Source organism: Myotis daubentonii, chromosome 18, assembly GCF_963259705.1.
Source record: "Myotis daubentonii chromosome 18, mMyoDau2.1, whole genome shotgun sequence".
Taxonomy (NCBI): Eukaryota; Metazoa; Chordata; class Mammalia; order Chiroptera; family Vespertilionidae; genus Myotis; species Myotis daubentonii.
Window position 1 is genome coordinate 28,158,114 of NC_081857.1, and position 17,436 is coordinate 28,175,549.

The 17,436-nt window shown below is 57.5% G+C and overlaps 1 protein-coding gene across 2 annotated transcripts; it reads right to left on the minus strand.

Moving 5' to 3' along the window:
- On the minus strand, positions 1–16,989 carry BCAN (brevican). Of its 2 annotated transcripts, none has more exons than XM_059673442.1 (15): positions 16,776–16,989; positions 16,114–16,209; positions 12,686–12,796; positions 11,670–12,044; positions 11,186–11,360; positions 10,801–10,928; positions 10,023–10,316; positions 7,915–8,148; positions 6,761–7,399; positions 3,256–3,363; positions 2,557–2,715; positions 1,966–2,048; positions 1,434–1,578; positions 981–1,171; positions 1–450 (listed from the first exon to the last, which is right to left on the minus strand). In XM_059673442.1, the coding sequence occupies exons 3-15, from the start codon at positions 12,774–12,776 to the stop codon at positions 355–357; spliced, it is 2,718 nt and encodes a 905-aa protein (XP_059529425.1). In that variant the 5' UTR covers positions 12,777–12,796; positions 16,114–16,209; positions 16,776–16,989; the 3' UTR covers positions 1–354. The 2 variants fall into 2 exon arrangements, with proteins under 2 accessions (XP_059529425.1, XP_059529426.1); XM_059673443.1 differs by having other exon boundaries at positions 16,114–16,214.
- Positions 16,990–17,436: the final 447 nt, after the last annotated feature.

Below are 17,436 nucleotides of genomic sequence, written 5' to 3' on the forward strand. Positions count from 1 at the left end.
TTGGATTCAAATGCAGCTTTATTTCCTGCTGGTTTTACAGGTATGCCATCCTGAAAACTCATTCCCTTAGAGAATGAGTGGACCCAGAGCCCACCAGGGGAATGGAGGGGACAGGATGGCTGGCGAGGAGGGGGCAGTTGAGGCACTTAGGGACAACTCAAGGCCCTGAGGGAAAACCTGATGCTCAGTGTGGGGGTGAAAGGGCCTAGGCTGGTCTGCAGCTGCCCAGGTATTTCCCAGAAGCCCCTTCAGGCACTGTCACCTGGACTCCAGCTCTACCCCTCTCATGTTGTCACTTCCCATGGTGGGGCATGAGGGCAGTGCTGGGGGCAGCAGTATCCAAGGCCTTGCTTCTTAGGGAGCTGGAACAGGACTGGAAGGAGGGGTCCAGCGCCCCAGTAGCCTCCGCTGACGTCCTTCTAGGACCTTCCTGGGGTGCAGAGCTCGAGACTGGGGAAGACACACACACGCACCCTCACCCTGGGCTCTTCCCCCTTCTCTTCTCAGAGCCTCCTCTGGTGTTCTTGCTCCTTGACGCCTGATCTCATCAAACACTTGCCCTGGCTCAGCCCTTAAGGCAGGGGTCCTCAAACTACGGCCCGCGGGCCACGTGCAAATACAAATATTGTATTTGTTCCCGTTTTGTTTTTTTACTTCAAAATAAAATATGTGCAGTGTGCATAGGAATTTGTTCATAGTTTTTTTTTAAACTATAGTCCGGCCCCCCAACGGTCTGAGGGACAGTGAACTGGCCCCCTGTTTAAAAAGTTTGAGGACCCCTGCCTTCAGGGCCCAGAGCTTGGCCAAATGTTCTGACGTCGGCACTGAAGAGAACCCAGAGCATCCAACCCTCCTTCCCTTGGTCCAGAGAGGGCCAGTGATTACTTCAAGGTCGCACAGCTGGTGACTGGCAGGACTAGGATTGGAGCCCAGTGCTACTGTTAGTTAATGCCCCCCACCTGCCTCCTCCTGGCACTCACCGGCCTGCGGGGCACACAGGAGATCTGCGGGGCCTCCCAGCGACCATTCTCCTGGCAGCGAATCAGTGGCTGGTTGCGCTGGGCCAGCCCCTCCAGGCACCGGTAACGAAGCACCGTGTCTACCTCATAGCGCAGCCTCGGGCGGCCAAACAGTTGAGCCAGGGGCAGCTCTGGTGGGGACCCACAGGACACTGTAGGGCAGACACAGTCAGAAACTGAGAGCCTGGCTCTATGAGTGACAGTTCCCGGAATCAGGATGAGGAGGAGAGGAGTGGGCCACAGTTGGATACAAAAAAGAGCAGGGGTTCTGAGTGGACCCATCGGATTTGTTATCCCTCCCGTGCTCATGGCCTGGGACCCGTTTGTGATTGAGCAATTTTGCACCTCCTTCTGTTTACACATCCGTCCCAGCACCCCGAGCCCCCGCCCCTCCTCTCCCTTGTCCGCCCTCACCCAGCCCCATCTTGCAGGTGTAGGACAGGTGGTAGTTGCAAGGCACGTCGCTCCATTGTCCCTGATCGTGCCACACCATGACGACGCAGTTCTCTCCGGACAGGAAGTAGCTGTCGGGCTGCCCGGGGTTCCAGTTCTCATAGAGCTAGGGGGTGGGGGTGGGGGTGGAGGAGGTGGTGAGGCGCTCCAGCACTGGAGACAGAGGAATGGTCTGGAGGGCCTGGGAGGAGGGGTGGGAGGGGCACAGGAAAGTGGCCAGTAGGAGTCGCCACAGGGCAGGTTAGTGGGATGGGGTGTAGGGGCCCCAGGGGAAAGGAGAGGTCAGAGGCTTTGGGAGGAAGGATAATGGCAACCAGAAAAGAAGTCAGAGAGGCACAAAGATGGGAAGAGGACCCAGGGAGAGAGTGGGCATGGGGAAGGGAAGGAGCCAGAGAAAGGAAAGGGAGGGTTGGGGACACTGTGGGGTGGGGGTGGGGGGAAATGCTTCGAAGAAGCAACCAAGTTAGCTTGAGAGGCAGCGGGAGCCTCTCACCAGGGGGACGCCATCTGACCACAGGAAATCGCCTTCGATCGTCCTGTCATTGAGCCCAATCCACTGGTACTCCCGGTATCGATCTGGGAAAGAACCGCAGGGGAGATGGTTGCAGTGAGCTCCGCCGCCAGCAGAGGGCGACCATTCCCCAGGATCGAGCGGTCGCTGGGTGGCCGCGGAGGAGTCCTGCCCGCCACCCCAGCCCCGCGTTTCCCTCACTCCAACCTCGGTGCGTGGGCCTGGGCTAGAAAAGGGAAACGCTAGACACAGAGTAAACAGGTTCAATGAGGGCAGAGTCGGGGAGAGCAGGTGGAGGCAGGAGAGCAGGGAGGTGGGAGCTCTGAAGGGGGCGCCAGGCTGACGCAGGTGTAGTTCCTGCTCGAACCGCCGCGGCCCCGGTCTGAAGCCCCACCTCCCACGTGTGGAGTGGGAAGGAGGCAGAGAAAGGAACAGTGAGCTACTAGAAGGAGGTAGGCCAAGTAGTAAGTACCCGAATTAAGGAATGAGGGGGGTAATTCATGAACACACTCATTAATGAGTTGATTGACGAGTGGGTGTGAGTGACAGCAGGTGGCAGGGCCCCCAGCCCACCGTTGATGAAGCGCTGCTCCTCGGGGGTGCTGATGCTGGCCAGGTGCGCGCCGTGCATCCGACAGTGCGTCTCCGCCTCCTCCCAGCTCCTCCGCGTAGAAAAGTGCTTGTAGCAGGCGCCCTGGAAGGCGTCCCAGCCCGGGCTGCAGAAACGGAGGCCTGGGCGCAGAAGGGTGGGCTACTTAGGCGGGAGGACCCGGGAACTCCAAGGGGCCTGGTCACCTGGAAGGGGTCCCACCACCGCAGCCTGAGAGGACGGGGCCAAGAGCTAGGAGGGAAGGAGGAGAGGAGGAGCCTGGAGGAGCCCTGGTGCTGGGGACCTTGATCCCTCCCTCCCTTCGCTGGGGACTAGGGTGAGGGCTGGGAGTCCCGGCCTGGGTCTCTGCCATCCTCCATCCTAAAGGAGAGCTGTACGCTCGCCTCTTGCCAGGAGAATGGAAACTGGCATGTATTGACTCCAAATGCCAGGAGTCTGCTAAGCAGTCCTCTCACAGGGAACCCCTGAGAGAGGCATTTTTGGTTCCACTTAACAGATGAGGAAATTGAGGGTAGGGCTCAGACAGGTTATGTGATTTGCCTAAAATGGGATTCATCAACGGCAAAGCCAAAACCAGTGCCCTCCCCTCCTTCCTCTGCAACCAGCAGGGTCCAGGCTTCAGATCTACCCCCACCCCACACCAGTCCCTCAAACACACTCACCAACGTCGCACAGGTCCCCCCCATAGCCAGGCAAACATAGGCATCGGACCCCCTCCTCCTCCTCCAAGCATGTCCCACCATTGTGGCAAGGGCTGGGGACACAGTTACCTGAGAGGGGGAGAGAAGTGAGGTGGGGGGGTGGGGAGTAGGGAAGCACAGCTCTGCTGCCTGAGTCCATCTGGAGAGGGTTCAGAGGGTCCCCACCCCCAACCCCCTTGTCCTGGGAGCTAAACAGCTCTCTCAAAGTTCCCCCTGGAACCTGCCTCTGGTTAGAGCCCAGCCTGAATTCTGGATTTTTCTCCAGTCTCTGGGTCCCCTCGAGGTCCCCCACTTCAGCATTGGTTCAGCTCTGTGCTGGCCATTGTCATGCCCACCAGTGTGAGCCCAATCTAACAGGGGCTGGGAGAAAGTGGCCACGAAGGCCCTTGGGACCCAGCCCCGCAAAGGGGAAAGATGGTCATGAGGCTTGGACTCTTGTCTGGCTCCCAGCTCTGCTGGGTGACATTGGGCAGGTCATTTACCCCTTTGGGAGCTTAGTCCCCCACCCCTGGTCTGTGTCAGGTCCAGAACAGCTCTCTACAGTCGAGGTGGGCTACTTGAAAGTGGAGGAGAGTCCCCACAGCCACTGGGACCTGATATGGGGGGAGGAGGGTTCAGATGGGAGGTAACCATTCTTCCCCTGTCCACTGGCGCAGTGAGTGAAGATCCAATACACTCCCCTCACTTTAAGCCCTACCCGCTCCCCCTTCTTACCAGGCTTCCCTTTCACCCTCTAGTTCAGGCTTCCTGCAGATTCCTTCACCTAGAAACCCTTCGGCTCCATCTTGCACCCTTCCTTTTGGCTCTCTCTTCTCCAGGTAGCCAGTCTTAGACTAACACACTTCCCTGAAAGCATGCAATCTGCTGTCTGGATCCAGCGCCACCCGGCGAGGCCAGCTGCCTCCTCCTCTGTACTCTGGATGCTGGGGTAGGGGGTGACTGGCTGCGTAACTTGGGCTGAGCCTGGGTGCTGGAGGGGCTGTCAGTTTCTACTCTTTCTGGTCCTGATGACCCAAGGGAAGACAACCCCACCGACTGACAGCACAGGTCAGGACTCTGAGGCCTGGGCAGTAAAACCACCCTCTAGGCCAGCGGTTGCTAACTGGTGGTCCTCGGACCACTGGTGGTCCATGAGGTCCGAGGTCCGAAAGGTTGGCAGCAGCTGCAGCCACGGCATCACCCCTAGCAGCCAAGGCCAAGGCTCACATGCTTTACTCTGGCCCAAGATCCTGGCCCAAGATGCCTGGTAAGGATCAGAGCAGAGGTGGGGGGAGGAGAAGCTGGAGTTGACTCAAAAATTTTTGCTGTGGTGATCTAGCTGTTTGGTGTAAAATGAATCAGCTGTTCCAGCACCATTCTCCCTGTCATCTCCCCTCTTGCCAATAGTTTTACCTACCCACCAGGGTGAAGGGGGAAGGGAAGGTGTTTTATTTAACCCTTTAAGCACCGGGGCCCACAGAGGGTAGGAGTCCGAACTGCTCCCCGTTCCTCACATTTTCCTGCTCTTCCTGTTGTCTTCTCTCCAACCCTCCAACCCTCCAACCCTGGGGGATAGAAACTCTCAAACTTGGTCCCTGATGTTCCACCCAGACCACAGGTACCCCCCCACCCCCGTCCCCCAGCCCTAACCCCACCTCCAGCTAAACCTGAGCCAGGACAGGCACATTGGGGTGAAAAAACTCCTCTTGAGACTTTCTGGTTTTCCTTCCTCCGCCTCTTTGGGCCCAACTACTATAAGGACCCAAACATTGTCCCTTCCATTCTGCCGCAATGGCCAGGAGGCTTTCCTCACCAGCCACGTGGGCAACCAACACACTGCAGATGGTGCGCCTCTTCCCACCAATCCCCTCCCCACCCACCAGCGCTGAATGCCAAGGTCAGCTGGGAGGGAGCCAACAGTTGAAATGTGTGAGCCTGGATGTGATGCAGGGACCCCTAGACCACCCTGGGCCATCTAGGAGAGGGGGTCCTGAGGGCATCCAGCCTTCTGTAGGAGTCGCCACTGGGAAGCTCAACCTTCCCTGAGCAGGTAGGGCTTCTCTAACTCCCCATTCCCCCGCCCTCTACATTCCCTCCCTCCCTCCCCTTGTCTCCTGATCTGTGTCTTCTCCAGCATTTGGGACTTTGACATCCTTTGGGTGTAGGGAGAGTGAAACCATTCTCCCCAAGGGGTGGAGGAAGTCATTAGTGTAGGGGTTAGTGGAGGACAGGAAGGCTGTGGGGATAGGATGAAAGTCAGACACCATCCCCCTGCTGAGATGCCAGGGGCGGGGCATGGGCTCTGGGTCACCTGGATGCCAGGAAACCGCATCTAGGCTAAGAGGGACTTTTTCGTCACTACTCTGTATGTGTGCCTCTATATGGGAGCCATTGAGAGGGACCAGAAATGAATACAAACGCGCGCACACACACACACACACACACACACACACACACACACTCCAGGCTGTGGAGGTTCTCCCCCCAAGAGTGAGGGAGAAACCTCCCAACACTCGCACAGACGGATGGGCAAGGGCTTTTCTGGGGAATGTGCAGTCAGATGTGGGATCTCAGCCATCAGGAAGGAAAGTGGAGACAGGCCTGAGAAGGACAGGATGAGAGAACAGCAAAGGGCTGTTAAATGGCTAGGACTGGATGGGTTTAGGCTGAAGATGAAAACGAACGCAAGGCAAAGAGACAGAGGGGGGAGGGAGGGGGGTGAAAGGTGAGAGAGATAGAGAGAGAGTCAAAGAGAGCATCAAAGAGCTACCCATGACATGGATCTATAGAATGCAAAGGGCAGACAGCTGGGGGTGGAGACAGAGGGTGCCAGAGTTTTGGTTATAAAGCAGTTTAATAGAGATTTATTTCCAAGGCTTGTTTTCCATGAAACAAATGAAAAAATACTTCACAGAAGTAGTCGCTTAAGGCTCTGTGGGATTCAGGGTCTCCTGGACCCCAGAGGGTGAGAGGTGGGGGTGGGGCCCCAGGCTTCCCTGATATCAGTGGGAGGTGGCTGAAGGGGATGGCACACAGGAAAGGGGAAGGGAGCAGTGGAAGACCAGCCTGGGCCTTGAAGAGGGCGACAGGTGCTGAGGGCATCCTAGTGCGTGAGGCATGAGGGTGCTCTGCGGGGTTGGTGAGATGTGAGTCACAGGTAGAGAGCCCAAGACTAAGCAAAGTCTGAGGCAGTCAGTGGTGGGGCTGGGGTGATAGAGTGAGCATTTCAGAAACAGGGAGACGGTCTTAGGGTGGGGGTCAGGGTGTCGGGGGGCCACAGGGTGAGGAATCAGAGCTGGATGGAAGTCACATGATGGGGTATCCCAAATAGGAAGCCCACAGGTTGAGGTGGGTAGGAGAATAAAAGCAAAGGACAGGAGATCTGGGGCAATGGTGGGTTAAAGGACTACAGGTGAGGTGACTCAGAGCTGCAGGGGGAGGAAAAGGAGGAGGAGAAACAGGGAAGCTGAGCCTTGGGCAAAGTTACCTGCTGAGGGGGCCACGGCCACTCCACCATGGCTGGTGCTGTCAGTGGGCAGAACTGGCTGGGCCTGCACTGAGGTCCCTGCTGGGACAATTCTTCCAGAATTCTCTTTGGCGGGGGCCTCCAGCTCCCTGGTACCCCCAGGGGCCTGTGTGGCTGGAAGCAGAGCAGGGGCATCCTCGGAGCTCCCTGTCTCCTCGCTCTCTCCTCGAGGGACCCCCGACAGCTCAGGACGCCCAGTCTCTTCCCCCACCTCTCTTGCCCCAATGGGAGTGAAAGGTGAAGCCAGGTTCCCCTCCCTGGGAGTGGGCAGGGTCTCAGTGGGTGGTCCTAGGACCCTTGGCGGCCTGGGAGCCTCTGGCTCTCCATTGGGAGGTGGTGATGCACCAGGGTGTAGGACTGCCGGTGACTGGGAGGCCTGGGAGAGGGAGTCCTCCAGGTCCAGCTCACTGGGGAGAGGGACTTCTGGGTCCGGGCTGCTGAGCTCGCTGGGCCAGGCCCACAGGTCCTCATCCTCCACATCCTCCTCTTCTTCCTCCTCCTCTTTTTCTTTTTCATCCTTGTATTTCTCTTCGTCCTCCATTGCCTTGCCTTCCTCTTCTGATGACCCCATGGGAGGTACAATGGATTGGGGTTCGAATTCTAGGCAAAGCACAGATGATTCAGCACCAGGGACAGCGCCCGTCAGAAGATAGAAAAGGGGGAGGGAAAGGGGAGGACGGGGTTGGGGAGGACTGGGGAGAGGAAGAGCCTGCCCTGTGGAGAAGCTGTCTTTGCTCCACACCAGAAGAACTGCAACAGGAGCTGCAATGTTGAAGGCTCTGTGAGCTGTCATCATCCCAGGAAAACATGGTCCTTGCGACTCCCTCTCCTAGTCTGTTAAAATGCTCTAGTCTACTTTGGCTTGGTGAGGGAGAGGAGAGACCAAACAAAAGAGGATCAGCTCCTTAATCCAAACAGCTCTAGACTCAGAGAGTTGGGGGTGGGATTTTCTGGAAAGGCAAAGATTGGGAGAGGAACAGGTGAGGTGCCTTGCACTGTTGAGCTGCTGAGAAAGGACAGGACAGAGTCCTGCCGTCATCACCCCAGCATCAAGCTGGGCTTATGCCCCCAGTATCGCATGTGCAGACCTCTCCAGTGTAAGGGATTTGCATTACCTTGAAGGGTTTTAGGGGCCTCTGCTGGGTCTTCTGGAGTGGAGCTTGCACCTCCTCCATCCTCTATGATGGGGATGGAGTAGATGGCTCCTCGGGACTCACTCTCCACAGCTTCCTGAGGCAGCTGCAGTTCCTCCAGGGTCTCTGTCACTGTTACAATGGCCTCCAGTCCATCAGAAGCTGGGTCAGAGGGTGGGTTGGAGTCCTCAGGGATGGTAGAGGGCTGGGAAGAGTCTGTTGTGGGAGTTAAGTGCCATTGGGGGTGTTAAATAGGTGGCCCTGTCCTCCCAGGTCACAGCCTACATGTGAGGGTTTTGGGTTAGACTCAGAGGCCATGGAATTCTCTCAGTTCTCTCTCATTTCCCTGCGGAGCACCCATGGGGCCACAGAAGCACCCTAGGACTTCATCACTTGTTCCTCAAGCATTAACCAAGTGCCCAATGTGTGTCATGCCAAGCATTCTCCAGGGCATTGAGAATACAGCGAAGAGCAAAATAGCAAGCTTCCTGCCCACAAGGGGATTTATATTTCAGATACAGATAATAAACAAATACACATGTATTATAACGTTAACATATAAGGGGATGGGATGGGAAGTACTACTGTATATGGAATGGTAAAGAAAGGCTCAGGGGAGAGATCTTCCCTTGAGTAAAGGATGGAGGTAGGATGGACAGAATGGCCTCCGCACCTTGGGTTTGGGGCAAGGTGTGAGGGAGCTCAGTCATCCCAAGGCTTTTGAAATGGAAGGGGACAGGCTGCCATCACTGCAGGAGAGCTGAAGGGCATAGGACAGGAGAACATTCAACAGTCACCACCTGCGGATCTCAGTACGGGGACAAGAGCACAAAGGCGGGAGTCACCCTATCCTTCGGGTCTACTCCCTTCAAATGAGTTTTAGAATAGATTACCTTGTCTCTAGGGAAGTAAACCAAGAGAAGAAAACCAATGAAGTGACGGTGGAATTGGGCTAAGAAAAGCCCTGAGGGCCATCTGTGCTCAGCCAGATGAAACAGGACAGCATGTCCTGCCCTCGTCACCTGCTCCAGTGAGCCTTGCTAATACGAGACCAGCAAACCCGTGCCCTGCGTGCCTGTCCTCCACCTGCTCACAACCATAGTCATCTCCTCTTCTCCCCCCCTCCTGATTCAGTCCCTCTCTCCATTTCTCCCCAGAACGTGTTTGATACTTAATCATAATCTGTGCATAGAAGTACTAGCTATCATCAACATCATCATCATCATCATCATCATCCTCACCACCCCTGTTCCAGGAAATCTTTTCAAATGGACCTGCCTTCCTATGGGCTTCACTTCCCTATCCATCCCCACATCCGTCCCAGGTCAAACATGTCTGGGGATCGGTCTCAGTGAAAGTAATCCTTGTCTCTCAGTGTCCGTCTTGTTAAGAGCAAGCTGTCTTGTCTTCCCTCAGACTGGGGGCTTCCATGGCAAAAGCTGTGCCTTCTCACATTTCTGCTTCCAGTCCGTGTACCAGTACCACAGGCTCACAATTGGAGCAAGGACTCAGACACCTAACAGCAATTCCTTCCTGATTTGTAGTCACCCTTAGCCTGGGCCCTGGGCCTCTGGGGGTCCCAGGCAGTGCTCCCCCATCTCCCAATATACGATGTGGGCAGGAAGCCATCTCAACATCCAACTGTCCTTAAGGATCTGCTCTCTGTGGGTGAACCTGTGTCTGTCCGTCAATATTTGGTGGTTAAAGATATGACACCTTCAAGCTGAAGGTTCCAGAAACCCCTTTGATGGCTCTTAAGGGCATTTGGTTAACTAGAGCGAATCATTCATTGCCTTCAGAGATTGTCGGTCGTCTCTGCTCTGCTAATGAATGGACCAGAAATGGAAACATACTTGGTAGCCCGATATGGGAGGTGAGAAGATACAGAGAAGTGAGCACTCCTTGAGGCCACATAGCCGAGCCAGAGGATGTGACCAGAATTAGAACCCTAGTGACAAGCTGAGCATCACCTAAGCCTCCTTCAGGCAGATGGCAAAGACTGAGAGGAAATGATCAGAGCGGGGGTAGGGCTTCAGGGCTGATCTGTCCCTGGGAGGTTGGTCCCAGTCCCTGCAGGAAGGTGGGCTCACCTCTGAAGCAATAGACGTTGAAGCGGCTGTGCTTGTTAGGGAAGCCGGTCTGGTTGGGGAAGAGGAAGAGAGTCTTGACACCGGGCAGACCCCCACCACAGCGCTGGCTGGGTGTGATGATGGGGTAGCGCACGCTGCCATCGGCCAGCCAGCCTGGGCTGCAGCGGTCCAAGCCACCATCCCAGGCTGCATATAACTGGCCCGTGGTGGCGATCTCTGCTCCTCGCTCCTGGCAGTATGCCCGTGCCTCCTCCAATGTCAGCTTGTCTGGGGGGGCACCCAGGAACAGCTCTCCTGGTAGGGCAAAGGAGGCTGGGTTACCAGGAAGTTAGTAGACCCTTCTACCTTGGATTCCAACAGGGACCCGGGGCAAGCTTCTCTAGGCCTCAGTCTCCTTATCTGTGACATGGAGTCAATTATCCTGCTTCGTAGGATCAAAGTCTGGGTAGAAGCTCAGGATGGATATTATTGCTCAAAGGGACCTAGCCCAACTTCCCCATGCTGCAAAGACGGAAACAAGGCCTAGAGATGCTAAGAGGTAGAGAGATGCACAGCAGAGTCAAAGCACAAACGCAGCCTCCTACCACATGCCTTAGGCTTTGACCATGGACTTGCCTCTATGACAGTGTTTGGAGGGAGGGACATCGATTGTCTCCTTCCCCCTGGCTTCCCCCTTAAACACACGAAGGGCAATAAGGTGCAGCGGAGACCCCAGGAGGGCCCATGGGCAACACTAGAGAAGGGGCTTGTCCCTTGGGAGCCCCGCATCCCCAATCACCATTCAGGTCTTCAGCATAGCAGTAGACATCATAGAGGTCACTCGGGTCCACCACGCCATAGTTTCGGACACCAGGGAAGCCATCCATGTCTCCGTAACAGGCCTCTCGCGGAGTCTGGATGGGATACCTGGGGGTGGAGGACAGACGCCTTCACCAGGGAGCCATCCCACGGTGAACTTCCCAAATCACATTGCCTTCCACGCAGCCAGTTGGCCTCCCAGCCCTGGGGGACAAACACCCCCAGGGCAGATCCTCACCCATTCTCCGAAGACCAACTTCATTCCCAGGAGGCAGGGTGCCCCTGTGGCCAACTTGAGGCAGCAGGCAGCCCCTGGCAGAACCGCAGACACCATAGAAGCCCCCGGTCCACAGCCCCCCGTGTACCTCACAGTCTGGTCGGACAGCCAGCCAGCATCACACTGCTCATAGCCCCCAAGGTAGGCCGCATAGAGCTGCTCCGGGGTGGCGATGCGGGCGCCGATGCGCGCACAGGCCTCCTGGGCCCCAGTGAAGGAGAAGGCGTAGCGGGCAGAGCCCTCCCGGTAGAGGAAGACGACCCCTGAGGGGCAGAGAGTGCTCCTGGAGGCAGGACCATCCTGCACTGACCTCCCGCCCCCTTCTTGTCACTCATCTGTCCACACGGGGTAAACTACACTCCCTGCGGAAGGAGGGGCTCACGCGAGGCTACAGGTAGCATTTCCTCCACTTGGGGGACAGGCGGTGACAAAAGCCTGCATCGGGTCAGTCCTTTCCCAACTCAGTCTGTCCTCCAGGGGTGTGTGCACCCCTCAGGCCGTGGGCTCCCCGAGGCCTGGCGTCCTCCCCTCCCCGGGGGCGGGGGGACTTCTCTCCGCCCCTGTGCTCTCACCTTTGACCTTGACCTCCACAGCATCGCTGCTGTCGTCGATGCCGTGCTGGACCTCGCAGCGGTAGATGCCTGAGTCGTTGGGCCTCAGCTCACCCAGCGCCAGGGAGACGTCGGTGAGTGACGCCGGGTAGGCGGGCAGCGCCACGCGGAACCGGTAGGCCTCGCTCACCTTGACCCGCAGCCCCCGCGCCACCAGCACCTCGGCCTCCCGGCCCCCGGACAGGAAGGTCCACTTGACCCGCGGGGAGCCCAGCCCCGCCCGGCGGCCGGACGGCGGCCGCGAGTAGTGGACGTGGCAGGGGATGGTGAGGGTACCGCCCAGCACGCCCTGCAGCGGCGGGGCGCCGGCGATGCGCACGCTGAAGGCCCGGTCCTCTGTGGGGGGACCCGCAGGAGCTTCACCCTGGTTTCCAAGCCCCGCCCCAGGGTCCTTCCCGCCCCGCCCCGCCCCAGGACTCCCCGGCCTCGCCTGTGGGTTTTCCTAAACCGTCCCCAGCAACCTGGGCCCCCGTCCCCAGGGTCCTGCAAACCCGCTTCTTGATCCCCAGACCGGTCCCCAAAGTCTCCGAGTCAATCCCGCCCCCCCAGAGTACCGCCCCAGGATTTGTGGGCCCCACCCACAGTCTTCTAGCCCCGCCCCCTGAGTCCTACAGTCCAGGGCTCAAAACTTCTGTCCAGAATCTCTCCCAGCTCCACCTCTGTTCTGCCTTCCAGCCCCCCACCTGGTCCCAAGGGTCCCCCCCCCCACCCGCCTCCATCCTAGAGGCTGGCAACTTTGGACCTGGTGCCCCTCCCCAGCCCTACCTCAAGTTTCCACACCCGACCAGGGACCCAGACCTCATCTCTTTTTTCAAAGGGTCCCAGCCCAGACCTTTCCCCACAGTCCTCCAAATTCTATCTCCTCCTCCCTGAGTCCCCCAAGCTGGAAGAGGTTGGTTAGGGCCGAACCAGAGGCCATTCCCTGCCATAAGGAAGGTGCAGGAGACAGAGAAAGTGACCCCAAGCGGGTTGCTTACCTGAGCTGTCCCTTTCCAGAGCATCAGTGAAGGCCTCAGGGACCCCAGCCAGGGTCAGGGCTGCCAGCAGGGACAGGAGCCGTGGGGCCATGCTGCAGAGTGACGGGGGGACTTGAGGAAGAAAGACAGGGTTAGCCCTGGCTGGTATGGCTCAGTGGATAGAGCGTGGGCCTGCAGACTGAGGGGCCCCGGGTTCATTTCTGGTCAAGGGCACATGCCTGGGTTTCAGACTTAGTCCCCAGTAGGGGGTGTGCAGGAGGCAGCCAATAAATGATTCTCTCTCATCATTGATGTTTCTATCTCTCTCTCCCTTCTCCCGTCCTCTCTGAAATCAATAAAAAAATATTTTTAAAAAAGAAAGATAGGGTAGATCTCAGGATGGACTTACCACGGCTCCCTAACACATCCACATGGACTCACACCTGGCCCCAGACCCCACTGCCTCTGCCTCCCCATTAACTCTGCTTCTGATCCCTGTCTCTCCATGAAGGTATTCTTCAGAGCCACCACCTTGGTGCTAGTGAACTCACTGTGTGACTTAAGGCAAGTTCCTTACCCTCTCTGGGCTTTTGTTTTCTTGTAAAAGAGCACCATTACTACCACCTCACAGTTTGTGATGAGGCTGTGTGCTTTGAGAATGCTTTATATTCTAAAAAAAAATCCTGTACAAATACCAGGAATCCAGCACACAGTAGGGGCTCAATAAACGCGTATAGCATATAGCGTGAATGGTGGGTACTATATGCCTGTGAGTGTTTATGCCTCTCCCAGTGCCAGACTCCTTCTTTGAACCCAGAGTCATCTCCTCCCACTGTACCCCTCCAACTTCCCTCCTTGTCCCTTCCTCCCTGAGTACCATAGCCACCTGGCCTCCCCCAGGAGGGCCTCCTAGACTGAACCCAGGCAATGTACAACTTCTCCCCACGGCAACCCCTCCTTGACCTCCCTCCACCCCACCATAAAGTAGAAGGAAACCCTTCTCTTTACTCCCCAGCATCTTCCGCCCGCCTCCTTGGCTGCCTTCTCTTTTCTTCCTCCCAGTCTTTCCTTTCTGTCTGGCACAGGCTTTCCCACCGGATCTCCTGGCTCAGAAACCAGCTGGGACAAAGCCCCTGTCTCTGCCAGTCTGGCCTCCATCCAGCCTCTCCCTCCCCCACCCTAACCCTGGGCTGGGAGGTGGGCTAAGGGGGGGTAGGTGAGAGTAAATGAAAGGCTATCTCCCTCCTGCCCTTGGCTATCAGAAGCTCTGTGAGAACCCAGACTGTTCCTTTGAAGATCTCAAAGCACTTATACTCTCATAATGGAGAGATAGGGCTGTAGCATTGAGAAATGGGGCCCAGAGAGGGATAGGGCTGACCTGGAGTCCCCAGTGAAGCCCAGTCAGGCACCAGGCCAGTGTGCCCCTAGGAGGGAAGGCTGTGGAGGAGCTAGTGTCAACGTCACCTTTGAGCCTCAGGCTTAGAAGACCATGAAGACCCAAGTCTGCCATGGAACAGACCAATGGTACAGCAGGAGAGGTGAAGATTAGGCTGCAGGCAAGGCTTACGAGACCAGGCTTATTTCCCCCGGCTACTCATTCCCACTTCAGGCCCATTGTTCCACCTCCATCTTCCCCACCTTCATACTTGTGCCCCTTTCCTGAGCCTGAGCTGATGAGAAATCTCCAGAGTCTCCCGAGGATACCTCCTCACCATTGTGAACCTCTGCTTCCCCCCACTGCCACGGCACCATTTCCTAGTGGTCAGAGCCGGGGGAGGAGTGGCAAGGGTCAGATGCCCAGGGCATCTCCCTGACCTTTGCTGCGGCCAGATCCGAGGTGCTGAGATTGGCTCTGGGCATGGGGGCCTCTTGGGAAGACTGTTTTCTGGGGTTGGAGGGACCCTTTTGGATGCACAGCCAGTGCCTGCAGTGCTGGGGAGACTGTTGACCATGCATTTGAGCTGTGCCAGGTCCTAGGCCTGGCGTTCCCTGGAGCCCTCCCTCCCCTCTCTCTGGGCTGGAGCTGCTCACAGACCTGGCTCCTGGCTCTCTGATGGGTGCCCCAGAAACCCATATAGTTGGAGCCATTCTGGGACCAATGCCCTGGGCCGCCCCCCCCCCCCCCCAGCTTTGCCTCTGTTTTGAAGGTGGGAGAATGAAGGGAGAATATCTGAGGCTGAGGATCTGGCTGCCCTGGAACATAGAAGGTTCCCCACCCCCACCTCTAGGAATGGGAATCACCGATCAGAGAGGGTGGCCCTGGTTGTATGGTTCTCACAGTCAGAGAGCTCTGCCACCCCACCCCACCTGCCAATCACACCAAACTTGGACCTTAGTTCCTTCTGGGTATCGCTAGGAGTCCTGAGAAAACTTAGGCATCCCTCATCAGGCACCAGACTCAGACCCAGGGATTCTCCATCCCACATCCTCACCCACCTCCACTCCATCTTCTCATCCTCCAGAGTAGGACACACCATTCCATCCCTAACCTCGAGAGCTCAGCAGTCTTCCTGTCCCTTCGCCTGATGCCACACCGTCCCTCACTCCAGCACGCTCTCTCCGGCTCCAGCCTCGAGTTTCTCAAGCTGTTCGGGAAACTTTCCCCTCGTAACATTATCATTCCTCTCTGCCCGTGGTCCTCCATCTCCCACATAAGCTTCACGGACCCAGTTCACCAGGCTGTGTGTGTGTGTGTGTGTGTGAGTGTGCGCGCGCGCGCGCCATCTCCATGCTGAATTCCCACCAGCTGGCATCCAAGGTCTGCTCCATGGGAACCGAGCTCCAGTCTCAGCAGGATCAGCTGGGCTGCACAGGCCAGAGCTTGGGTCTCCACAGGAGGGAAGCTCTCAGCTACCCCCTTAGTGGCTGTGTGAGCACTAACAAGAACCTACACAATACAGCCAGGCCTTCAAAGGGCCTGCAGGAGTAATTGCAGTAATGGTATAAATAGGCCTATTTACTGGGAGCACAAGTAATAATACAAGTTAGCAACATTACCAGATGAGCTATTGTAGCTCCTCCTAATATAAAATCTGAAATATAGACGATGCTTTTATCAATGGCAAAGTTAGTCATAACAGCACAGGCCCCGGTAATACTGTGGGTGGGTCTAGGTCTAGGGTAATTATCCCTTGATTTTACTGGTATTATCTGGAATAGAAGTAATGCAGGTTTGTTTTTTCTAATCTCACCCAAGGACCTGTTTCCATTGATTTTAGAGGGAGAGGAAGGGAGAGAGAAACATGGATTGGTTGCCTCCCGAACACCCCCACCAGGGAAAGAACCCACAACCTAGGTATGGTTTGTCCAACCGGCAACCTTTTGTTGCTTGGGATGATGCTTCGACCAAATGAGCCACCCAGCCAGGGCAAAGTGATGATGACAACAAAATTGATGGCAAAGCTCTTGGTCCTCTTAGAACCATGTGGGCAGCGCTATTCTGAACATACCTGGGGGGGGAGAGTTCCAGCTCCTGGCCGTTCTAGGAAGGAAAGCAGGAGTGGTACCCACGCAGGGCTTCTTGGTAAACGCCTCCCAGGTATAACCTGAACTTTGAGAAAAACGCTGTTTACTAGATATTGCACTGATGAGGAACCCGACGTTCAGGGAGGTCAACTCACTTGACCAAGGTCACAACAAGTAAGTGCCAGGGTGGGATCCCAGCTCCAGCGGGCGCGGGGACCGCCCGCTACAGCGGCTCCTATCGGCTGTCCTGCGGCTCCGGCTCCGGGAGGTGGGACCTCACGGCAAGGCAGCCGGGGGCTGATACCGTGACGAGGTCGGGGACAGCGCGCGCAGCAGGGAGGACGCGAGGACCTAGAGGGGCGTTCCCGTTAGCCTGCGGACTCCGGGGGGCTGCGGGTCCTAAGCAAGCAGCGGTGGGGATGCGGGCGGGGGTGCCGGCGCAGAGAACCGGAGGGTGGCAGGGGCTGCGGGCGCTACGAGCTGGCCGACCGCGGACCTCGCCAAAGCATCAGGGGTCGGCGAGGTGGAAGCGCTGGAACCTCAGAGGCCAGGGCTGCGCGGTAGGGTCGCGTCCTGCGAGGCCGGCGAGCGCTCCCTTCTCTCTCTCCCTCCCAGGTCCCGGCGGCCGGGCTGCGGTCGCGCTCACCTACTGGCGTGCGGCCGAGGGCGGGGGTTGGGGTTCGGCACCGCGGAGTTTGTCGCCTTCTCCGGGGGTCTCCGCCGGGTCCACGGCTCGGTCCTGCAGCTGCAGCGGAGACTGCGGCGGGTACTGCGCGGGCGCCAGCAGAGGCTGGCCCGCAGGATGCTCGGAAGAGGGCGCCGGCCCGGCGCCGCACAAAACCCCCTTTCTTCCCCCCGTCCCGCCCTGCCCTTCCCCGGGGCTGCCCCCGCCCCCTGGCCCAGAACACGGGGGGCTCGGGAAAGTCACGGGACCCGTTGCCTTCTCGGCGTCGGTTCCGGGCGGCAATAGGGAGAGCAAGGACGCGCGAAGTAGGACATCCTTCAGGGGATGGAAGCCGAGGGCTTGGAGTAGGGAGGGCGGGCAGGAGGGCGGGGAGGGCGCAGACGGTGCTGCAGCTGGAGGGATGGCAGTTAGACAGCCGGAGGGACTGGTCAAAGGGACAGGAAGGGGACTCACACTTTGAGAGGAGGGAGAAGGAGGGTGAGAGAACGGGAGGTTTGGGGCACAGAGAAAGAATGGGGGAGGGAAGCTGTGTTTGGAAGCCGGATGAGGTTGCAAAAGACCTTCGCCACCTCCCTGATGGGGCTGTCTGCTGTGGTGCTCGCACTCCCTAGACCGAAGGGGA